Source organism: Mytilus edulis, chromosome 7, assembly GCF_963676685.1.
Source record: "Mytilus edulis chromosome 7, xbMytEdul2.2, whole genome shotgun sequence".
Taxonomy (NCBI): Eukaryota; Metazoa; Mollusca; class Bivalvia; order Mytilida; family Mytilidae; genus Mytilus; species Mytilus edulis.
In genome coordinates this window covers 47,757,877-47,783,738 of record NC_092350.1, presented here as the reverse complement: position 1 = coordinate 47,783,738, position 25,862 = coordinate 47,757,877, and the positions used below count along the sequence as shown (strand labels likewise).

The 25,862-nt window shown below is 32.0% G+C and overlaps 1 protein-coding gene across 2 annotated transcripts in view; it reads right to left on the bottom strand.

The window, feature by feature from the left end:
• Positions 1-25,862, bottom strand: part of LOC139481656 (prion-like-(Q/N-rich) domain-bearing protein 25) — a 141,961-nt gene that overhangs the window by 54,833 nt on the left and 61,266 nt on the right. For both annotated transcript variants that reach the window (XM_071265103.1, XM_071265104.1), the window contains exons 7-12: positions 22,424-22,564; positions 19,247-19,387; positions 10,180-10,320; positions 2,310-2,450; positions 1,539-1,679; positions 357-497 (exon numbers count right to left, since the gene is read on the bottom strand). In XM_071265103.1, coding sequence (XP_071121204.1) covers positions 357-497; positions 1,539-1,679; positions 2,310-2,450; positions 10,180-10,320; positions 19,247-19,387; positions 22,424-22,535 — 817 coding nt within the window. In that variant the 5' untranslated portion in view covers positions 22,536-22,564. The remainder of the gene's footprint in view (positions 1-356; positions 498-1,538; positions 1,680-2,309; positions 2,451-10,179; positions 10,321-19,246; positions 19,388-22,423; positions 22,565-25,862) is intronic.

The following is a 25,862-nucleotide window of genomic DNA, read 5'->3' as shown; positions in this document are numbered from 1 at the left end:
TTAATTAACCATTTTCTACATTTGAAAACGCCTGTACCAAGTCAGGAATATGACAGATCTTGTCCATTCGTTTTTGATGCGTTTTGTTATTTGATTTTGCAATGTGATTATGGACTTTCCGAATTGATTTTCCTCTAACATGTCTAAGTTCAGTATTTTTGTGATCTTACTTTTTTCAATACCTTTAATTCTGGTATTTTCAATGAGTTTCTACTTCTTTAACAGATGTTCCTGGAGTAGCCATTTTAAGATACAGTCGATACAGAAATAATTCTAAATAATAAAATAATATGTCATATAATAATAATTACGCATTGTATTTTTTTAGATTACCATCATATACCATAAATACGTACTTGCTTTACAACTTTTATCATAAGGATCATGATACTGCATGGCGGGAATCTCACAATCACAAATGTCAGAAACACAAACCATATTATTGAAACATGTGGAATCTCCAATATGTGTAGAGCAAGTCTCGTTGTATGTTTTCACTAAAAAATATACTTAATTGTTATATGTAATAGATTATAACTTTTAAAAATCAATGCTGTGGACCTTTTTAGACTGTTTTGATTTAATGTGGCTTAGTAAACCATATTATTATGTAAGTTAGTACAATACAAATGTTAAAATAGCACAACTTAAATAAGTGAGTTATGCAGGTTATTGAACCATAAGGCGCATGGACAAGAATTTCAATGAAAATGAAATTTGCCATTGTTAATAAAACTGATTATCAAAAACCATTGACCTACCACATGTACCAGTAGCGGTTTCAAACATTCGTGCTGGGTTACTGATATTGCACATTTATTTCACGGATGACCAAGAATATTCGTTTCAACTGTCTTAATCTAAATACCGGTCTCATTTATTCTTATCTGGCATGAATAATTTTTTACTACACTAGCATCAGAACAGGTACTACATGTGGAATAGAATCTGCTTACCTGTTTTATTCCAGTGTTTAATTTTTGCTAATTATTGTTTTCTTTGGGGGGGGATTTGTTATATAAAGTCTGTATTATTTTAATTGTGTTTTGTACTATGAAGTTAGTTTTTCTGCAATGTTTCGTTTTAGTCTTTTGATTTCAAGTTTGTCTTGTGAATTCCTCTGGCCAATAATTGAGCAGGATAAGGAATCCTGAAGGTTGTGTTAAGTCTTTATCTCTAAATTGATAAGGTTTGTTTTCATACAAAATGCATTTATGTAATGATAAGCAGCGCACAACACAACGCTACATATACAGAGGCGAACCCTGTAGGTAACAGGTAGGTAATGCTAGTGACGTAAATTTTATATTTGATTCAAGCTCAATAAATGAGTCTTATGTAATCGAAACGTCCGTCTAGCGAACCAATACCCCTGATTTATTAGATGAGTTTCCTTTCTTCGACTGATGTTTTTAGAAAAGTTATTTAAAGATACAGTCTACACAGCAATAAATAAGCATGATTAAAAAGATAAATCATATACCATATAGAGTCTTTTTATTCAATTTACATTACAATTATATACCATGAATACGTACTTGCTTTACAACTTTTATCATCAGAATCGTGATACTGCATGGCGGGAATCTCACAATCACAAAAACCAGAAACACAAACCATGTTATTATAACATGTGGAATCTCCAACTAGTGTTGAGCAATTCTCATTGTATGTTCTTACTAAAAAATATACTAAATTGTTATATGTAATACAATTTAGCTTTTAACAACATATAGCAATGGAAATCTTTTATACTCTTTTTTTTATGTGACAAAGTAAACAATAGTATTGTGTGAGACAGTACATTACAAATGCGGAAATAGCAACATTTTAACATGTAAGTTATGCAAAATATTCAAAGTTGTTGAACTATAAGGTAATGGGCAAACCAATCAAAAAGGTAATAAGAATTGCCATTGTTAATACAACCGCCTTCCAAAAATCATTGACCTTTAGCGGTTCCACATCTTCGAGCTGGTTTAAAGTTATTGCACATTTATTTCACCGATGGCCACACACATGTTTCAACTGTCACTATCTTAATCCCGGTCTCATTATTCTACTTTGGCATCAATGAATTATTACGTACACTAGCATCAGGACAGGAACTACTTGCTGACGAAACACCCGTCTGGCGACAAATAACCAATTAATCAATTCGTTTTCTTTCTTCGACGGTGTTTTATAGGCCATTCTGCGATACAGTATATACAGAAATATATTTAAAAAGATAAGTTATATATCATATATTGTTGCCTAAGATTTTTTTCATCCAATTTAGTTTACAATTATATACTATATATACGTACTTGCTTCACAACTTTTAGCATAGGGATCGTGATACTGCATGGCGGGAATCTCACAATCACAAATATCAGAAACACACACCATATTATTGAAACATGTGGAATCCCCAATAAGTGTAGAGCAATTCTCTTTGTATGTACTCTCTAAAAAATATACTAAGTTGTTATGACATTATGTTACATATTTTAACTTTCAACAACAATGATGTGGACCTTTTAAGACTATTCTATAATATTAGTACGTAAATCATATTATCATGTTTAATAAAAAAACTAAAAATGTTCAAATAGCAACACTTAAAAATCATGTATTTTAAATGTCATTTCCAGAGTTGAATGACATTTAACTGTAAGCTGATTCCCAAAATAATTGTTTCTTTTCTATAAACATAAATATGGGAAATAATTTGTTTCTTCCTGTTTTAAAATTGTCAATTCTGGTTTCATTTGATAGTTTACTTGAGACTGATTCCAAAAATATATGGTTCTATTTATTTTTACATAAAAAAATAGCAAAGCAATAGCTACATCAGGTCTACAAGGTGTAAATTCTGCTTTCATTTTAAGGTCATATGGCTTGCAACTTAATGCAAAAAGTCCCTAAGTTTCATCGTGCTTACACATTTTAAAAGTAAAAGTATAGGTCAAAATCTACAACATAAAATTTTCTTATGACCTTTAGCAATTTCAAGGTCATCAACCAGAGAAATCAAATCAAAAGATTCTAGATCTGTATTAAAATTGGTTTACTTAATAAAGTATATTACTATATGCATAATTCTAAATATAGGATGGGCTAAAACTCAAATTAAAGTCTACTCACCTCTTTCACCAAATGTATGTGTTATAACATTTTGCAACTAACAATTTAGTCAAAATTATTTGACGATATCTGATGTGGTTTGTGCAAAGAAAAGCAAATAAGCCAAAGCAATACTTAGGAACATGATCATGACTTTTTTTTTTACAAGGATCTCAATTCAAAAGATTATAGGCCTATATCACTTATTGTTAACAAGCTACAACTACATTTTCTCATTGAAAAAACAAAAGGGGAAATAACTACCATATGAAGTCTCCGGGCTGCTTCGCTCAAAAATATTTTTAAGATCGTGAGGATATAACGAGCAACTTGGTGAAATAATTTTCTCGTAATCTTTAACGGTTGCAGAGAAGATATATACGCAAGAAAAACAAAGTTTAGGGAAATAACTCTTACAATAAAAATAGTCAATCTTAACAGGATAAATTTCAAAATCGAAACAAGTGTTCAATACCAAACGCAAAAAATGTAAGCGACATTTTGCAAAACAAATAAGCTACGTCAGAAGAAACAATCGTTCAGAGAACAATTTAAGGTGTTTCTACCAGAAACATGTTATTTGATATGAAAATAGTAAAAATTGGTTTAATTTTCATTTCCAGTGTCAAATGATAGCTTATTTTACGCTGATACCAAAAATATATGGTTTCTAAACAATGTTTTTTTTAATAAGGGAGATCATTTGTAGCTTCTTGTTTGAAAATGTTACTTCCGTTATTATCTAAATGTTTTTTCTTTTACTAGACACTGATACCAAAAAGAATCTGGTTCTGTATACTTTTATATCAAATATGTACAAAAATGGGTACTTCCAGTTTGCACAAGGTTTATTTCGGTTACATTTTCCAAGGTTAAATGGCTTGAAACCTAATGCAAAAAGTCCCATGGCTTTATCATGCATACACATGAGGTAAAAGCAAAGGTCAAAATCTAGAACGTCAAACTAAGATTTGCCCTGGAACTCAACTTTAAGGTCATAAACCAAGGACCTCAAATGAAAAGATCTCAGGTCTTAATTATACTTAATGAGTTATATCACCATCCGCATATTTTTAATACAAGAGGGGAGAAAACTATAATCTAATATAAGTGTACCCTTAAAACCAAATGGATATATGTGTAACGACAAGTTGCAACTAACAATTAAGTAAAAATATGGTGTAGATGTTTTATACGGTGTTTGAAAAGAGGTAAAAATAAGCCAAAATCCAAATTAAGAAATAACCTTGACCTTTGACCTTGATCTAACTTTCTTTTTTTTAGACCAAGGACCTGAAATCAAATAGGGTTGTATCACTTACGTTTTACCAATGACGATTACATTTTTAAAAATTTTCATAGAGAAGGGAAAATAACTCTCTTATGGAGTTTCCAGACTTCTTTAGTCAAATCATTCTCAAGATCCTGAGGATATAACGAGCAAATTGGTGACATAAATTTGTCATAATCTTTTACGGTTGAGGAGGAGATGTGTACACAAGAAAAACAGTGTTTGGGGGATAACTCTTACAATGAAAGGTTTAAGGCTTAACAGGGTCAATCACAAATCTAAGCTACATCTTGCGAAAAAAAAACGCTGATTCCACAAACAACTCATAGACACTGATACCAAAAACATCTGGTTCTATAAATGTTTTGATTAATTAAGTACAAAGAATTTATTTCCGGTTTACCAAAATGAGACTAAATTCAAAAACATAAAACATGGTTAGATTCAGCTTATTTATGAACTCCAAGAATTCGAGAATAAAACCCCATTGAAATTGGTCAAGAAATAAGCAATATATACAACGTATACGAAAAGTATTGTTTTTGGCCCCTAATTTCTAAACAATTAGGACAGACGGACAAACGAACGAACGGAGGCACAGATCAGAAAACATAATGCCCCTGTACTATCGTGGGTAGAGAAATCATTCTATCGTATTTTCCTGTCGACAGGCATATCTAAATAGTATGTATATATTATCTACAGTTTCATGAAATTATGTTGTGTGGTTTCTGAGGTGTTGCGATGACAAACAGTTGCAGTAGTATATTTTAGCCAAAATTCTAGCATCAAATGGGACATAATTCCTTAAAAAGAAATTGAATAGTAATTTCCTGCCGATATGCACATAATAATAATAATAATAATAATAGTAAAAATTTCTATAGCGCCCTATATAACAATAAAATCACTCTAAGGCGCTTTACATATATATATACATGATAAAAATATATTAAGTTAACCACAAAACAAAATAAAATAAAAAATGTTATGTTTAAAAGAACTAAAAACGTATATATGAAAGATATATGAACATAAATAATTATATTGATAGAAAAATAATAGAATTAAAATCAATAATAAGTACAAAAAAAAAAAAAAAAAAAAAAAAAAAAAAATAATAATTAAAACATAGAAAGCGAAAATATATTAAAAATTTAGCAGAAAGATTATAATAAATAATTGAAATGGTCATGAAAACTTTTGCTAGAATAAAAATTGTACGAAGAAAACAAAAAAACAAAAATCACAGCACATTTGCATAGTATGTCTTTTTTATCTACAAAAATCATGAAATTCTGTTGTGCGGTTCCAGAGAAGTTGCGATGGCAAGATCAGGACTGACTGCTGACGGATTGACGGACGGGCGGACGGACTGACAGGTGAAAATCATTATTTTCTCCGCATACTGTTGAGTTGTGAATACTTAGATTGATCTAGGACACAATATAAATTAGAAACCAATTGTTCAGAGAATAATTGAAGGTCTTTCCACATCAAAGAATCTTTGAAAAGAAGCTAGTTACTTTATACTGATGCGATGAATACATAGTTTCGATAGGCATAAGTGAAAAGAGGGAGATAATGTGTTACTTCCGGTGAAGTAAATGTCACTTCCATTCGCATATGAAAGCTTCTTTCACAATGATTCTAATAATATATAGTTTCTATATACTTTTGCCTGTAAACCAGGAGATAATTTTCCTTTTTCTGGTTTATCGAAAGTGAATTCTAGTCTTAAGTGATAAGTTTCACAAGGAAGCTATTAAACAAAGAGTTCCAAGTGGTGAAGTAGAAATCATTCCTTCGTAAATTTTACGGACGTCATGACGATAGTCTAATTCGGTAGGTCACATTCGTGAAAGGAAAGGGGATTATAGTTACGACGTAAGGAACATAACCGATATCATTTGTGAAACGGTTATTCCATAACGGTCAACCAAGCATAAACTATACGATACAATATGAGAAATATTTTAGCGACCTATTGCTAAACAAATGTTTATTGCAAACCATACGAAATTAAAAGGCGTATTACGTTAACTAGGCGTAAGTGGTAGTTACGTGTCTAGATGCAGACGTAAGGGAGCAGGAAACGTAATTTTGTAGTCCTTACGGGCGTAGAAAAAATGGTAAACCTGGCATAAATTGAAAAAGCAAGGCGTAAATTTTCTAACGGGCGTAAAAGTGTTGGTATGGCGTAAATAAAAATACCAATAATGCTTTGTTTAAAGGATCATGGGATTTTTTTTTCTTCAAAATTTGGCTCTTTGGTTTTAGTTTGCAAGAGTTGGACTTATGGCAGCTTCATATATTCAGGGATAATTACAGTGGAGATCACATCTATCCTCTCTAAATTTGTCAGAATCTGTCAGGAGAACTGTTCTTGGACACTACGTAGAACTGTCAGCCTGAGACATTTTAGTCAGTTCTAGCTAGAACAGTTCTAACCTAGAACTGATTTGGTCAGTTCTACCTAGAACTGATTTGGACAGTTCTACCTAGACACTGATCCGGACAGTTCTACCCTAGAACAGTTCTAGACAGTTCTAGCTAGAACTGATTCTGACAGTTCTACCCTAGAACAGTTTTAGACAGTTCTAGCAAGAACTAACTAAATCTTATTATCTAATTATTTTTTGAATTGTTTTACATTTTTCAGTCCGGGAGTCAGGATAGCTCGTTATCACATAACAAAATTATCTGACCTCATTAACCAAATGTAATAACTTGTTTCCCTATCCACAAATGTGATATATGTTTACGAGTAGTTTTCATACCTCGGACGGACCTGTTTACCAAAAAACTTTTCAACGCATCAATCTAAACTGGCATTATTTGCTCTTTCGTTCTATATATGAATATGAATCTATATAGCTGCACAGTACTTCAGTTATAATTTTAAGTCAAGAAGGACTGTAATATGCAAGTTACAGCAATATTGGAAAATAATTTTGTTCGCATCAATTTATAGTGCAAGCATGCAGGGGTGGATCCAGGTCATTTTAAAATGGTAAAAGAAGGGGGGTCCAACTATATGCTCCCATTCAAATGTATTGATCGTCAAAAAAAGGGGGGTTCTCACCACTGGAAACCCCTCGCCCCTCCCCCTGGATCCGCAATCTTTTTTTATTCAAAATATTGAATCATAAACAAATATCAGTAGTTTTCATACTTCAGACTGAGTCGTGTAATAAAATCTTTTGACCGCATCAACCAAAACTTACCATATTTGCTTTTTTTATGTAAATCTATATAGCTGCACAGTAATTCAGTTATAATTTTAGGTCAAGAGGGACTGTAGGTATATATAAATAACTGCAATATTGGAAATCAATGACCACAATTATTTTTCTCGCATCAATTGAGAGTGCCAGCATTTCCTATTTTTATTCAAAATATAGCATCAGAAACAAATATTATTAGTTTTCATACCTCAGACTGACTCATGTAACAAAATTATTTGTCTGCATCAATCAAAACTGACCATATTTGACAGCATCAACCAAAACTGACCATATTTGACCGCATCAACCAAAACTGACCATATTTGCTCTTTTTTTTATGTAACTGATTTAGTCAGTTCTACCTAGAACTGATTCTGACATTTCTACTTAGAACAGTTCTAGGGTAGAACTGTTCTAGGTAGAACTGTTTTAGGTAGAACTGTTCTAGGACAGGTTAGAACAGTTCTATGACAGATTATTCTGACAGTTCTAATGAGAGGTTAGAAGTGATCTCCACTGTAACTTGTTTAGTGCTTTTTAGGAAGAATTTCAAATTGGAATTATGGAATCAAATTGTCATTAATGAAAATTGTAAAATAAAATGAAAGTAGTATACATGGTAAATAATAATTATGTAAATATGACTAAGTTATTTAATTTTGTACATGTTCTATCAGAAATTTTGAAATCGAAAAACATTTTGCCTTGAATAATAACATAAATATCTTTTACCTTAGGTTTAATTGCAGTATTATCATTTATATTTTAGTTCAAAAGGCAATAATTTTCAAGAAAAAAATGCTACTTTTATTTAAAGAAAAATTATTTGTCATAAGTCTTATTTGAAGACCCAGTGTCTGTCTAAAATGAACTTATTTATATATTATCTTCTTCAATGGTAAATATTTCAAGTTTTTTGTCAAATATTGAGAAATAAAAGCAACAGACAGTACAAAAGTTTTATATGAAATACACAAAAGTACACAGCTAGGCTTATACACTGATCTAAAATAAGTGTAGAATTATGTAAGGATACTACGCCTGGTTCATTTATTGATCAGACATTCTCACTTGCATATTACGCCTGTTTTTTTGTGGACCAGGCGTTCTCATTTAAATATTACGCCTAATTTAACGCCTGGTTTCCGCCTCAGTTCCGTTTGGTTTACGCGTGGTTGACGCCTGGTTTCCGTGTCATATACGGGCGTCACACTTCGTATAGGAAGAAAAAGATACGGCGGAAAAAAATAAAAAAAATAAATAATAAGAAAGAAGGTCTTTCGACCAATAAAGATCAGTTTTGATATAGAACTATGAAAATTCAGTTTGAAATATCATATCCAGCGTCAAATGATAGCTTATTGTACACTGATTCTAAAAATATATGGTTTCTATACATTTATTTCTAAATAAGGGAGATAAATTATTACTTCCGGCTTGAAATATGTCACTTCCGGTATAACATGTCATTTCTGGTTTTATTTGATATTTTACTTGATACTGATTCCAAAAGTATATGGTTCTATATACTTTTACATTAAATAAGTACATAAAATTGCTACTTCCGGTTTACACCAGGTCACTTTCGGTTGGCTTTTCCATCGTCAAGTGGCTTGCAATGTAATGCAAAAAGTCCCATGGCTTTATCATGTATACATATGAGGTAACATCAAAGGTGAATATCTAGAACACCAATTTTACCTATGACCTTGAGTTCAATTTCAAGGTCATAAACCAAGAGCTTCAAATCAAAAGACCATAGGTCTTAGTTATATATGGTTAATGAGTTATATCACTATATGCATAATGTTTAAAATAAGAGGGGAGAAAACTCAAATTAAATGTTTTTGTGTTAAGACATGTCGCAACTTACATTTTAGTAAAAAAAAGTCGATATCTTTAATACGGTTTTTGAAAATAAGTAAAAATCAAAATTTAAACTATGACCTTGACCTCTGACCTTGAACTCTTTTTCTTTTTTTTTGGATCAAGGACCTGAAATCAAAAGATCCTAGAACTCTATCACTTATGGCTTTCAAGATAGAAATGCATATCACTTATATCAAATGCATAAGGAGAAATAACTCTCATATGGAGTGTTCATATCGCTTTGGTCAAAATAGGGCAAATCATGCGAAGGATATAACGAGCAAATTTACAATATAAATTTGTCGCTTTTTTTACGGTTACGGAGGAGATGCAGTCACAAGGACACAGTGTTTGGGGAGATAACTCCTACTAAGGAAAGTATTTATTTACGAAGGGTAAATTTCAAAGGGACATAATCATATACCAAATATCTAAACGACATATTGTGAAACAAACATTTATCGCAAGAAAAAAATTAGGTGGAAGAAAATAAAAAGATAATCAGAACAAATACAATAGGTCTTTCCAAAGAAAAGTGGAACCTAACAAAGGATGTAACAAGTCAAAAAGACAACCGAAACATAGGACACATGGCTTTTAAAGTTACGTACACCGGTAAATTTAGATATAATAATTTTGTTGTTGAGAGTACCAAACATATTTTACAAATAAATGAATACGTACTTGCTTTACAACTTTTATCATAGTGATCGTGATACTGCATGGCGGGAATCTCACAGTCGCAATTTCCAAGAAAACAAACCATATTATTGTAACATGTGGAATCTCCAACTCGTCTTGGGCAAGGCTCAGTGTATGTTCTTACTAAAAATATACTTAATTGTTATATGTTATACAATTTAACTTTCAACAACATATAGCAATGGACATTTTTATACTTTTTTTTAATGTGACAATATCCCAAGTCAAACTGAACTGCTATTTTTAGTTGTTTATAGGCTGTTATTTACAAGTTCTTCATATTTTTAGCAGTCTTTTAGCTGTTCTAAGCATTCAATCCAATAGCAGTTTGAAAAACTGACACATTTCACCATTTCTTAACATTATCCTTAGCATTCATCTTAGCATTCATCTTAGCATTCATCTTAGCAGTCTGGACAACGGTTATTACAGCAGTTCGTTATCAGTTGATCTTTGTTAGAAAAATGCTTGGATCTGGCTATGTTTTCAGCTTGAAAGTAAACATTTATTTGAAGATTATTAGATCATTTTCAAATGTGCATTTTGGCTTCATGTTGTGTGGAAATACTTGATAGTGAAAAACTATATTTTTGTTAATTATAAGCTTAATTTTGGTTAATTGGATACTTTTACACACCTGCAGTACAGCAAGTTGAAGTTACAGTTAATGCTTGTATATATTCTGACATAACTTTGTAAAGGGAAACAGAAATCATACAGAAAGCCCCCCAAAAAAGGGGGATAGTTATTTATTCAAATAGAATATATGATGTTGAATACTAGCATATATATACTTACAGTTCAAGATGTTATTTGAAAAAAAAGAGATGATTATTTTAATCTTTTATTTTGTGAAATAACAAATCTAATCGTATTCAAGAGTTGAAAAAAGGGGGAGGGAATATGAGGTAAACCTAGGCTGCAAATAGCTGATTGGTTAACATTGTCCAAACTTCCAATTAGTACAATTAATTAAATATATAATTTTACTGAAGTTTTTTTTCTAGAAAAAAGAAACATAATATATTACATGTAACAAGAATTTATTTGTTCAAATCCAAAAGAGAAAGAGAATATAACTGTTATCTTTTGGTCCACATTAAATTTAATAAAAATAGTACATTTGGCATGTTCGGTAATAAAATAATGAAAACAAGAGGCTGTCACAACGACAGCAAACCGGATTTATTAATATTTATTTGTGTCCTGGCAATATCACAAGAACCATTACTGATGAATGGTGAAAGTGAAAATCGTCAATATCAAATTTGACCTCCATTTTGTCATCAGTATCAACATATTAAAATTTGAAAAGCTTAGATTGAATGGTTCATGAGAAAATGCACCGACACGACTGGAAACACCATTTTTCAATCTTTCAAGAACCATAACTCCTGAATGGTAAAAGTCAAAATCGTCTTTATTAAATTTGACCTCTATTTTGTCATCAGTAACAACATAATAAAATTTGGGAAGCTTTGGTAGAACAGTTCATGCGTAAATGCACGGACACGACTGGAAACTCCATTTTTCAATCTTTCAAGAACCATAACTCCTGAACGGTAAAAGTCAAAATCGTCATTATTGAACTTGACCTCCATTTTGTCATCAGTAACAACATATTAAAATTTGGGAAGCTTTGGTAGAACAGTTCATGCGTAAATGCACGGACATGACTGGAAACTTCATTTTTCCAATCTTTCAAGAACCATAACTCCTGAACGGTAAAAGTCAAAATCGACATTATTGAACTTGACCTTCATTTAGTTGTCAGTAACAACATATTAAAATTTTAAAAGCTTTGGTTGAACGGTTCATGAGTTAATGCACGGACAACATTTGATTGCCGCCCGCCGTACATCCCCAAATCAATAACCGACATTTTTGTCACAAAAATCCGGTTAAAAATGAAATAACTTTTAATCTGAAAATCACTTCGTCAAGGTAGTAGTAATTACTCTTTATTAAGTTGCTTTTTTGTTAAAGCCCTGATATTTAAAGTGCATTTTTAGTTCTTCCTATATATAATTACGGCCACTGACATATAATGTATATTGTATACTGCTTCAATTACAAATCTAAGTTAGAACAACTTTTTGAAATTTCACTAAGACTTACAGTAAAATATTAGAATTTTAATAGTTTTTGCTTTTATATCTTGTACACTTATTTGATTATTCTTGTGTCACCTTTGTAATATTGCAACTTATGGCAGATCTGATATTATTCCACAGTGGTTATTAGCAGTTTATAAAACCATATTAGGATGTAAAACTTAACAGTTTGCATGAATATTCATTACTGACAGCTGTTACTATAGCAGTTCTAATGAATATTCATTATTTGATAGCTGTTATTTTAGCAGTTCTCATGAATATTCAGACCTCATTTGAATATTTCGTTAAAAATAACTGCCAAAAAACTGTAAATAAACTGCTTAGAAACAGCTATGGAGTGCTTTTCCAATGCCTTTATGCAAATTAATCATTGCCTTATATTTCGTAACTGTGAATGCTAATAAACTGCCAAAGAACTGCTGTCAAGTGGGAACTGTGAATGCTAATGAACTGCAAAATAACTGCTGTCAAGTGGAAACGGTGAAGGCTAATGAACTGCTAAAGAACTGCAGTTCACTTTGACTTAGGAATTAAAAGTAAACTATATTATTGTATTCTTGCTAAAAATATACTAAGTTGTTATATGTGATACATTTTCACTTTTAACAAGAAGGCTGTGGACATTTTAAGACTTTTTTCAATCTGACTAAGAAAATTTTATTATCATGTTTGATAGTAACAATACATATGTTCAAATACGAATCTGTTCGAGATTCATAAATCGATTAAGAAAAAAGCCAAATCCTGATTACAAACTAAAACTGACGGAAACGCATCATAAATAAGAGAACTATACGAAACAACAGAAACACAACATTAAAATGTAACCCACACATAAACGAACTATAATATAACAATGTCTATTTTCCTGACTTGGAGCAAAATATTTTCAGAAAAAAATGGTGGATTGAACATGGTTTTGTGGCATGCCAAACCTACCACTTTTACGGCAATGTTAAATATAACTTTAAAATGACAACAATATATGACAGGACGTCAATACAAATAAATGGGAGAACATATAGGACAGAGAAACACACGAATAATAGCTAACAAAAGGTATGAAGTTTGAAATTTAATACGCCAGACGTGCGTTTCGGCCAAATAGCAACACTCGAACATGTAAGTTATGAAAAATATTCACAGTTATTGAACCATAAGGTACAGGGTTATACAATCTCAATGAAAACTAGTTTGGCAATTGTTAGTACAACTGCCTACAAAACAATCATTTACCTACTGCCAGTGGTTCCCCATAAAGTAACCTTATAACAAATCAATACAAGTCAACTAAGCAAGTGTCAAAAGGAAAAGACCATGTATGAAGGAACCGGGCTCAATAATCTCCACAGCAGTAAGAATTGCCAATCATTATACAACTGCTTATTTGTTTTATTGATATAAAAGAAATTTCTTGGTATTTCCTAAATAGAGGATTTTATACACACAGAAGAAGCTTACTTAACAACAAAATTATTTTCATTAACCTCAGGTTTTTTCAAAAGTGATGATTTTCAAAAAATATTTCACATTTCACAGTGGTATCATACTTTAACTTTGTTTAAACCTTTTTATGTACTTTTGACCTTAATTATTTATCCCTTACAATTTAAACAAACTATATATTTCCGTATATTTTGATATCACAGATCAAATTTATATTGTGTTCATGCTGTGTTAATTTGCGTTTTTGATTGGGTTAAGCACTCCAATGGATATTTTATAGTGTCTTTCTATGTTGTAATGTTATACTATTGTTAGAGAAAAGGGTAAAGGTTTGGTACCATTAAAAAGTTTAATCCCGCTGTAGTTCATACGTGTTTCTCGTTTCTTGTTTTTATATAGATTAGACCGTTGGTTTTCCCGTTTGAATGGTTTTACACTGGTATTTTTAGGGCGTTCTATAGCTTGCTGTTCGGTGTGAGCAAGGGTTCCGTGTTGAAGGCCATACCTTGACCTATAATGGTTTACTTTTGTAAATTGTTACTTGGATGAAGAGTTGTCTCATTGGCACTCTTACCACATCTTCCATTATCTATTTCCATTTTTATGTAGCATCTTTCCAGCAGCGCCTGCATATATGAGTAAATATCTCCAAGTTGATATAGTATTCCAGACCTTGAATTTTCTGTTATGTTTTAATGGATGGGGGGTTTCTTCTTACACAGAAGCTAATAAATCAAGATGTGTATAAATAGATACTACAGACCCCTTCGAGCTGGTTTAATGCTTTTGCGCATTTATTCACATATGACCACGAATATTTTCTATCTGTCTTCACCTAAATGCCGTTCTCATTCTTTCTTATTTGGCATAAAGGTTTTTTTTTACTATACTTGCATCAGGTGCTACACGTGGAAGAGGATCAACTTACATTCCATGAGCATATGATGTGATCCCAATGTTTTATTTTAATTTGTTTTGGCGAAAGGGGAGGAATTTGTATCGGATAATCTTTATTACTTGAATTGTATTTTGTACAATGTTATATTTTCTGTTTTGTTTCATTTTAAATTCTGAAGATTGTGATTAGTATTTAGCTCTAAATTGAAAAGGCTTGTGTTCATATCAACTGCATTTATCTGATAATAAGTTGAGCACAAGAAAACACTACGTATACAAAGTCGTAACGTCAACAACTGGTAACGTTAATGAGGTGAGTTACATAGTAAATGAATAGCGGCACATCCTTGACGTAAGTAATTACAATGCTATTTGATGTATATTTAATGTATATTTAATTCAAACTCAATTAATGAATCTTTTGTAGACGAAACGCCCATCTTGCGAACCAATACTAATAGTTTATCAAATGAGTTTCCTTTCTTCGACAGATGTTTCTGGAGAAGTCACTTAGAGATACAGTCTATCATATTTATATAAAAATCAGGCCGATAGTTTTCTCGTTTGAATTGTTTTACATTGTCATATCGGGGTCTTTTATAGCTCACTATGCGGTATGAGCTTTGCTCATTGTTGATGGTCGTACGGTGACCTATATACTTATTAATCATTTTGGTCTCTTATGGATAGTTGTCTCATTGGCAATCATACCACATCTTCTTTTTATATATATATATACAGCAATAAATTAGCATGATTAAAAAGATGATGTCGTGGCTTTCACAGCTGACTATAAGGTATTAACCTTGCTCACTGTTGAAGACTAAATTGCTAAATTTCTGTGTTACTTGGTATCTTATGATTGTGGCATTGGCATTTATATCCCATCTTCTTTATTTATATTTTATACCATATATTGTTGCCTATTTTTTTTTAAATTTAGATTACATATATATTAGTGGAAGATATTAGCAAGCAAAATTGAGGGAATTGTGCAAATGATGATACAAGCATGAAAATTACCATAAAGCATCATTATTATATATTTTGTAAGAAATAACTGCTGGCCATTAAAAAAAATATTTTTTTCAAGATGGCCACGGCCATTTTCTAAAATGGCTGTTTTCTTTAGTTTGAAAATACTGATTTTTCTGGAAAACTTTTCTTTGAACTTGTTTTAGTAAAAACCAATTACCAGGTTTGGTGGCTACCTTCCTTACATCACATATTTATTAAAAATGAATATTTGACATATCCAGTATTTGCGCATGCGCAAATTGTAACAAAATTCTTTCAAAAACATTTGAATTATTTACTATATATTTAGTGTTTTTGGATTTCTAATGATATTATGAATTGGTTTAATAACATCTTTCAAGGTTATGATACACATGTGTTTCACACTTTTGTGCATGTGCAAACTATTTATAGACATCAAGAGCGATTTGTATGCACTACCAGGCAATTCTCAGGTATTCGATAGTTAAGGCGAAAATGTGGTTAATCCCGGTGAAACATCAATTGTAACTGCAGATCAGCCACTTTTGGAAATGCCTAAGCAAATTCAGTGGGAATGGCCTGATTTGTAAGGAAAATATAAGTGTATCGTCATGTTTGGTGGATTGCACATTGAAATGACTTGTTATAAAACTCTGGGTGATATATTGAGTGATAGGGGATAGACATGTTGTCTTACTGAAGCCAAAATTGCAACACCAAGAGTGGCAGATTGTTTTTCTGTATGTTCAAATGTATATAGGACTAGACAGGCGCATCAGACAACTGTATGTATTTTGCTTAAAAATTGTTAATTTCCGATTATGAAAGTTAAACTCAGAATATAAAATTATGTCATGACTCTGTGACGTTCAATGATTTAAAAGACTGGTGTAAGGAAATAGAGTCATCTCGACCACAGTTTAATTCCTGGCGTTCAATTATAAGTTAAGAACTGATTTTGGTATTATGCTCATTTCATGAGTGAGATTTCGTACTTTTCAAACAGTCCATATAAAGCATGATATCGTATTGTTTTAGGTCTTGATCGTGTAGATTATGCTCGATCATTACCGACTCATCTCCGAGATATGACTTCCCTTCCCGAACATCACCCACAGATGGCAATGGAATTTGAAAATGATAATTTCACTGTACGTAAGACCATGCAGCAAATTTCTTTCTTGTAACACAATTGATCAGGCACAAAAACAGAATAATGCAATTGTGAAGGGCGATGTTGGTGCCATAGGATTAACCGAAAATCCCTTTTAGACAAATGGATGGTAGCTGGACCAGGAGTCAGTATACTAGAAGATTAATTTGAAAGATCTAGTGGTTTGGGTCTTTCTAAAACAGACGAACGACATAATGAAGACTCTACAAAAAACAAAAAACAAAGATTTCTTTAAACAGCTTTAAAGGCTTTGCAAAGTGATGAACGAGTTTGGAAGTTCATTTCTAGAAGAGTCGTCAGATTTGTAAAAAAAATACTCCATTTAGGAAATTATTGATTCGGAAACAGGTAAGATATGTAAATAAACTCCAAGATATTGATCCAAACAATACGAAGATCTTTTGAAGCAAATGCAAAACGAAGGAGAACCTGCTTTTATAACCAAATAAAAAAGAACATCTTCCTATTTTTGGCCGCAAAATGAAACTGGAAACGTTTTTGTCAAAAACAAAGCTAGAGAACCTTAAAAGTGATTGCAATATCTTTTCTAGACTTTTCATTTCTTGTCACAGTAGACAGTTTTACTTGGAATATTTATTTATCCATAGAAACCAAACTGCTCCTCCGTCTTTATCTCAGGATGTCACTTGAAATAGTGGTGTCAGATGAAATAGTGGTATTAAATCGCTGCAAATGGGTTTACTTGAAACATTCTGCGATTTGCTGATCCAATTCCGGACGCATTAATGGTTGGTGGGGCAACAATGGTTAATTCCAGGTCACAAAGTTGGGCAAAAATATTTGATGATTATGCTAATGATGTCATACTGCCTTATATAAAATCTATAAAAAAGTATTCAAAAGTAGACATTGTATTTGATGTTTACTAAATGAATAATTTAAAGGCTGTGACAAGACAAAGACAAGGTTCTTGTGCCAGATGAAAAGGTGTTGGTTCTGGTAAAACAGCAAGGGTATGGAGTAGTTTTCTCTGTGAAGATGACAACAAAACAAAATTGTTCAAGTTTCTTGCTGACAAAATTGCTTCTTAAGAGACTAAAAAAAATGTGTATGTTACTCATGGTGAAAAAATTCTTTGCAATTTCAATAAAGATATTTCCTATCTATCCCCTTGTAATCATGAAGAAGCAGATACACGAATGTTTGTCCGTGTTGTAAAATGTAATGTTACGTAGTACTGATACAGATGTAATAGTATCAAGAATTGCAGCAATCGCAAAATTAGGTAGAACAAATTGTGGATAGGTTGATGGAATAATGACTTTTGATAGCTTCACGTGACAAATGCGTTTGGTCCTTGTGTAGCTGCTCTTCCTTTCGTCCATGCATTTAGTGGATGTGGCACTTTGTCGAATTGTCACGAGAAAGGCAAAAAGTCAGGTTGGCTTACAATGGAAGGTTTTCCAGATGTAAAGGACGTTTTTTTAGGCTTAATTATGGAGCGAGGCACGATGTGAATTGTTTGTCAGGAAGCAGCGGCATTGTGATGCAATTCCGCCTACAAGAGGTTCCTTTACAGAGCACATCAAGGAGGAGTTGTTTGGGCTCAGCCTGATTCATGTATTCGACAGGTACGTGTTTCAAGTCATGAACACTGGGGTTGGATGAAAGAAAAAATCAATGACAGTTGGAAACCAAAATGGACTTCTTTGACTGCCGTTGCATCCTCGTGTCAGAAAATTTTGAAATGCGTAGACGAAAATCAAGCTGTGTTGGTAACTGTAGATGCTACCTTTCTGGCCTTCCTTGTATGGGTTGTTGAATATCCAACTATCAGATAATTATAAAATAAGCAACCTGTCTTTCTAAACAGACTAGGCATTTTAAGTGTTAATACTTGTTAAGTTGATGGAAATTATAAAAATATTTTCTACGTATTTGCCGCCATTTTGGAACCGGAAGTCACTATATTTCTTCATTTATGTGTTGTTTTGTCGTACTTAGGAACTTTTATTAACGTTTTATCATAACTTACATTGTATTATACCTATAACACATCTTTCAAGGATTTACATCCCTTGTGAAGTTGGTTGAAAATATAAAAATTGAAATTTTTGACTTTTTTGCCGGCATTTTGAAACCGGAAGTCACTTTTAGTTTCATTAAGGTATTGTCTAGTCATAATTTAGGAACTGTCATTTACTCTTTATCAAATCTAACATTGGAATTTACATATAACACACCTTTTAAAGGATTAACGAGTTATTGTCAATTTGTAATGACGCCATTTCCGAAATGTGTGGTGGCCATCTTGAAAAAATGATTTTTTTTTCTGGCCAGCAGCGGATTTTTTTTAAGTATCATTTAGTCAACCTTTATACCAAATTTCATACTTGTATCACGATTTGCACAATTATGTCCATAATATCTCCCACTATATACCATGAATACGTACTTGCTTCACATCTTTTAGCATAGGGATCATAATACTGCATGGAGGGAATCTCACAATCACAAATATCAGAAACACAAACCATATTATTGAAACATGTGAAATTTCCAACTAGTGTAGAGCAATTCTCGTTGTATGTGCTTGCTAAAAAATACACCAAATTGTTAAATTAAAGATATAAATTAACTGTTTACAAAACTTTGAATGTTTGAAATACTAAAGCTTTTCTACATCAATAATATATTACCTTACATGCATTTGACAAACTTTTTAGGAATGTTTGGTCCTCAATGCTCTTCAACTTCGTACTTTATTTGACCTTGTTTACAATATTTGTATTCAAGCGTCACTGATAAGTCATTAAGACGAAACACGCATCTGGTGCAAATACAAAATGTTAATCGTGGTATCTATGATGAGTTTATTGATATTTGCAATACATTTTTAACTTTTAGCCACATAGTTATGTACCTTTTAAGACTTGTCTAATGTGACCAAGTAAATCATATTACAAATGTATCATGTAATATAGTACAATACAAATGTTAAAATAGCAACACTGTTACATATTCTTATGTAAAAATAAGGTACAGGGCCAAACATTCTCAATGTAAATGAGATTTGTTAATACAACTGCCTGAAAAAATAATTGACGTACCACCAAAATTTGAACTTTTTACAACCTATTACATGTAAACAAAGCAAGTATCAAAGTCAATAGACCATGACTGAAGAGACAGGGTCTAATTATTTGCGTGTAAATAAGATTTGTTAAAAAATTATACAACTGCTTAACAAATAACATAATTGACCTACATTTAAAAATTAGTTCTCCATATATTGATCAAATCACAAATTCATACAGGTAAACTAAGCAAATGTTTCACAAGTCAGCAGACCATGACCGAGCAGCTATAGATGAGGCCTACATTTTGTAATACTATTTATAGAAATGAGATTTACCAATGTTAATACAATTTCATACCAAATAGCATTTATCTAACACTAGTAGTTCCCCATAAACTGATCTTATCACAAATTGATACATGTCAACTAAACAAAAGTTTCACAATCTTGACAATATGCCATAACTGAGTGGTCAGAGCAAAATAATCTCCATGGAAATGAGATGTGCCAACGATAGTAACCTGCATTTCAAATATAAATGCCCTTCCATTAACGGTTCCCAATAAACTGACCTTATGGCAAACTAATACATCGTTGAAAGTTGTCTCATTGGCACTCATACCACATCTTCCTAAATCTATTGACGACTTTGAAACCACTGCAACCGTTGACGCCACTAGAAACTATATACAGTGTCTTGTTTTTTAATATCGTGAAGGCAAGACAAAAATTCATACGAAAACTGAGGAGAAATCTTGAAGCAACTAGAGCAGATGCGTCGAGAACATATAAACGTGTCCTGATATTAAGTCGTCTTTATCCGCCTGAAGAACCAAGAGTAAGAGTCAAAATGTTACGATAGGTACATTAATTGGATCAACATTAATTGAACATTTCCATTACCTTTCTGACACTTACTGATTAAAAAGAGAGACAAAAGATACCAAACGTAAATTTAAACTAAATTCAAAATAACAGCTGGAAAATCGAAAACGTCATGGCTACAAACAGAGGAAAGAAACAAACACTAGAGGATACAACATAAAATATGAGTGTGATCACATGTTTCTCCGGAATGGTAAACAGATATTGCTCCATATGAGTCACTTGGCGTTTTGGGAATGTAAGATCACATCAATTGTGCCCCTCATCAATTGAGATACATTCAAAATTGTGTTACAGGTATAAAGGGAGAAGGTTGGCATCTAAAAAAAGACATGTTTAACCAATACACATTTTTACGCCCTTCCAAAAGTCAGGAGCCTATAGCTTTTGTTATTCTTGTATGCTTTTTTTAATTTTAGTTTCGTTCATATGTTTCGGTTTTAAGTATGACGTCTATTATCACTGAAAGAGTATACACTTTTGTTTAACATGTTTAAGAGCAAGCTGCCTCGGGTGCGTAATTTTCTCGCTGTATTAAAGACCCATTGGTGGCATTTGTCTGTGTTTCGCTCTTTGGTCAGATTGTTGTCTCTTTGACACATTCCAAATTTCCATTTTCAATTTTATGCTTGTTGACCTTTACTACAAAAACTATTTGATTCAAACTGTCATGCAGCTATAGCCTTATGTGTAATTGAATATTTCATCTCCTATGATGATGAAAGATTTTGCAACATGATTTTCTGGATCAAATCATGTACGAAGAAAAAAAAAGCAGATCAAAATTTGAGCATTAAGATTAAAAATGTCTAGACTAAAAAGAAAGAGATAACCAAACGGACATTCAAGCTTACACCTCGAAATCAAAGTGAGAACGCCATCACAGAAGGCAAAACTTTAAAAGAGACAAACGATAGTCTACAAAACATAGACAATCCAAATACTTTTGTCACACGCGTTGTTTATCTCCTTCGAAATACGTTGATAACATTTAGGTTGTGTTGATGTTTCACAAACACATGCAATCAGTCCTGTTCGAGGAGTTTGAAGTAAGTTTTTGATTTTGAGGTGATGACCTGATCGTCTGGCGTTCATAAAAAAATATGGTATGCGTGCCTATGAGATAACTATCTATCCAAGTCCCGATGTGTAAAAGGTAAACAGTTATAAGTCAAAGTACCGCCTTCAACACGGATAACTGTCTTACAATGAACATGATGAACAATAATGCAAGCTATAAATGGCTCTAAAATGACTAGTTTAAAATAATTCTATCAGGAAAATCAAGTCTAATCTATATAAAAAACGAGAAACAAGAAACCTTTATGAACCACACCAACAAACAACAGGTAGAATATAAATACAATATACGTATGAGAGTGACACATGTCAAAAGGACAACTCAACATTGGACAAAAACTAACGTACACAGGTTAATTCAAATATAATAATTATGTTGTTAGGCAAAGTAATTTTTACAAAATAAATGTGCTGTTCAATACATGGACTGGTCTATTCAATGATTTTTTTTCCTTCTTTTCTCTACAGATGTTTCTGGACAAGCCATTTTGAAATGGTCAATATAGAAATAAATTAGAAAGAATAATTATATATCATAAGAAAATGCCTACATTTTAAAAATTATATCTCTATACTATGAATACATACTTGCTTCACAATCTCCATTAAAAGGATTGTAATACTGCAACCAGGGAGTCTGACAATTACAAATACCTTGAGCACAAACCAAATTATTGTAACATGTCGTATCTTCATTCATTGATATGCAGTTCTCTTTGTATATGTTTCCTAATAATTATTACATGTAACATTTTAAGTCATATTGATTATAAACAATCATTTAATGTCTTCCTAATACTTGATATATGCAAAGTGATAACTTCTAATATGAGGCAGGCATTACCTGTGAAAAGGGGGGGGCGAAGTCTGTATAATATTTTTACATATTTTAAGTTCTAAATCTCTTGAAAAAGAAACGGAAACACCGTAACGTCATATTCAATGTGAACAAAGAAACGGTATCATCAGGTTACCTTTTTTTCATATAAAAATATAATTAGAAATGCAATTGTTATTGTGTTCTTTCTTATATTTTACTGGAGTGCTAAACTATATAGTCCATTCAAAGTTTCATGACAAACGAGACCGGAAGAAGGAAGTAGATTTCCGCGGGTCGAGTTCTGCGCAAATGCGGGAATTAAAAAAAGCGACAAAAATTTTTTTTTCTCGATTTTGAGTTTATTAGTACAATAAAATTTCGGGAAATTTTCTCGATTTTTTTTTTTTTTTTTTTTTTTTTTTTCTATTGCAACATGGTAACTTCTATTAAGAGGCAATGCCAGAGAAAACCAGGCAGATCTTAGAAATTTTGTTCAACAACCTTTTGGAGATAAATGTGTTTTTGTATTGTATGCACCTTGTTTTGTTGGGAAATGACGTTTTTATAAGTCATATTGGGTTATTGTGTATAAAAAAATGAATTTGATTTTACAGTAAATTTGACTGCTTATATAGGGAAATAGGGGTATCAATTTCTCAACAAAAACAGCCTACAATATAACGATTGATATATGTTCTTAAAGATGACCATGGATACAGCAAGAAATGATAATAACATCTCTGGTATCTGTTGATATGTAAATGTTCTAATGCAGAAAACTGTTGTGAAACAGCAGTTTGTTTTCGACTTTTTGGTGTTTAGACATACCAAAAGTGATGCTCTTCAATTTAAAAACCGATAAAGATTGTAATCAGCTGTGTGGTAAAATGAACTTCTGTTGTATATTTTTATACATAATTGACCATTTTTTTAACGATTTAACAAAAGTATATAACTTTGTGGTGTTGGGAAACTTATTTCCCTCATCAAGAGATTGTTGCATACATGTACGGGTGATCTAGTCCTAGACACATTGGTTAAATAAAGGCAGTTACAAATTCTGTACGGGAATGAAGATTATTTAAAATAACTATGGACAAATGTCTTCCTAATAATTGATATATGCCATCTTGTAACTCATATTGACTGTAGATACATGTACTCATTTAATGTCTTCCAAACGATTGACATATGCAACATGAGACCGTGAAAATCAAAATCAAGGTATTTAGTTTTGATTTCCCACATTTCCTTCATATTAACATTCATCAGAATTTAGGTATTTTTTTTAAGATACATATGTACATGCTGGATGAAAGTCGACGATCATTCTATCAAGGGTTCATATTAAGTCTGTTTTTTTGTGATATACATTTGACATGACTCTATACTTATGTATCCCGTCATACTTTGAACCACACTATTATTTTATTTATGATTATTACTTTTACTGTTAAGTCAGTTTTTGTTATATCTATTTTACGTGACTGTATTTATGTATCCCGTCATACTTTGAACGACAAAATTATTTCATGTCTACCTGTGCGAATTTCAAACGCGCTATTTTACACCAGTACTTAAAACCCTCCATCCCTTATGGGTGCTTTTTACACCAGTACTTAAAACCCTCCATCCTTTATGGGTGCATTTTACACCAGTACTTAAAACCCTACATCCTTTATGGGTGCATTTTACATAGATAAATAAAATCGTATAATATAAGATGAGGATGGTAAATTTGATGTATGCCTTTTTGTGCTTCTTCGTTACATTTGTTGTTTTATAGTGATTAAGATGATAACACAATGTTGACTGCTGTACCCCTAATTGTGACATTTTTACCTAATGTGTCTGTTTGTTTTACTCACGCATCGGTGACAATATAATGGAATTTGATGCGACTGTCATACAAGTGAGAGGTTTAGCTAGCTATAAAACCAGGTTCAATCCACCATTTTCTACATTAGAAAATGCCTGTACCAAGTCAGAAATATGACAGTTGTTATCCATTCGTTTAATGTGTTTGAACTTTTGATTTTGCCATTTGATTGGGGACTTTCCTTTTTGAATTTTCCTCGGAGTTCAGTATTTTTGTGATTTTACTTTTTTCATAACAAGACACCATACAGTCAACAATAAGGTAAGACAATTTGTCTTGGAATCAGTCATATTTTTAAAAAATGTCATTCTTTGAATAAATATCTATTTTCATTGCTTGTTAGGCCAATTAAATTAATTAGTAGATTTTCATCCAAATTTTTGAAAAAAATGGGGCGGTTGGGAGGATTTTAGTTTTTAATTTTTATTTCTTATGAAACCCTCTTGTGACCTGTTTTCAAATATGCAAGTGTAATAATAAGCTTATATCATGTATATAAATGTATAAGGAATCTTACATATTATTTCAAATCATAACATGCATAAAAATCTCTGATTGGCAACCACTGTTCTACATGTAATTGCGGCTTTAGAAACCTTAACAGCAAAAACAAAAAAGAATGATCTCTTCAGTTGGACTACCTTCACCAAATTTATGTGACTTTCTAATCGGCGTTTTTTACCGTCTCCATTAAATGAAACAAATAAGCAACTAAAGAATTATGAGTACAGAATAAAATGAAACATTTATGAAAACAATAGGGTTAGTGCTTTTATGATTCTTCTTATAGATGTAAATATATTTAATATGTAAAACATAAACTACATCAAAAAAAGAGAAGTTGTATAATGGCTCTATTGAGGGTATTGGGACAGAAGGCGTTTGCTGATTGTCAACCCAAAAATAGCCATGGGTAAATCTAAGTGTATGTGTGCCGACTTTTTGAACTGTCATAAATCTAACAAGCTCGTGCTTGTGTCATTTTGTTTATACAGTGACGTTTTTGTACCAATGTGTTTCACAATTCTTGCTCTTTGGGTATAATTCACAGTCCAAAACTCCGGCCACAAAATCATTTTATCAATAAAAAAAATCAACGTTTTCTAATCACAGAAATTTGTGTCATGCCGCGATTTGCACTCTTGGACACAGCGTTTTACTTATAACACAATTATTTCATGCCTTTCTCGAGATCAATCTCTATTCTCGGTAGACGATTTTGTCATCATAGAGCTACAGAATCTTTTTATTTCGAAGAAATATGACAACCGAAATTTGAAACAGGAAGTTTGGAAGGAAACACAATTCTTGACGGTTATCGGAATAAA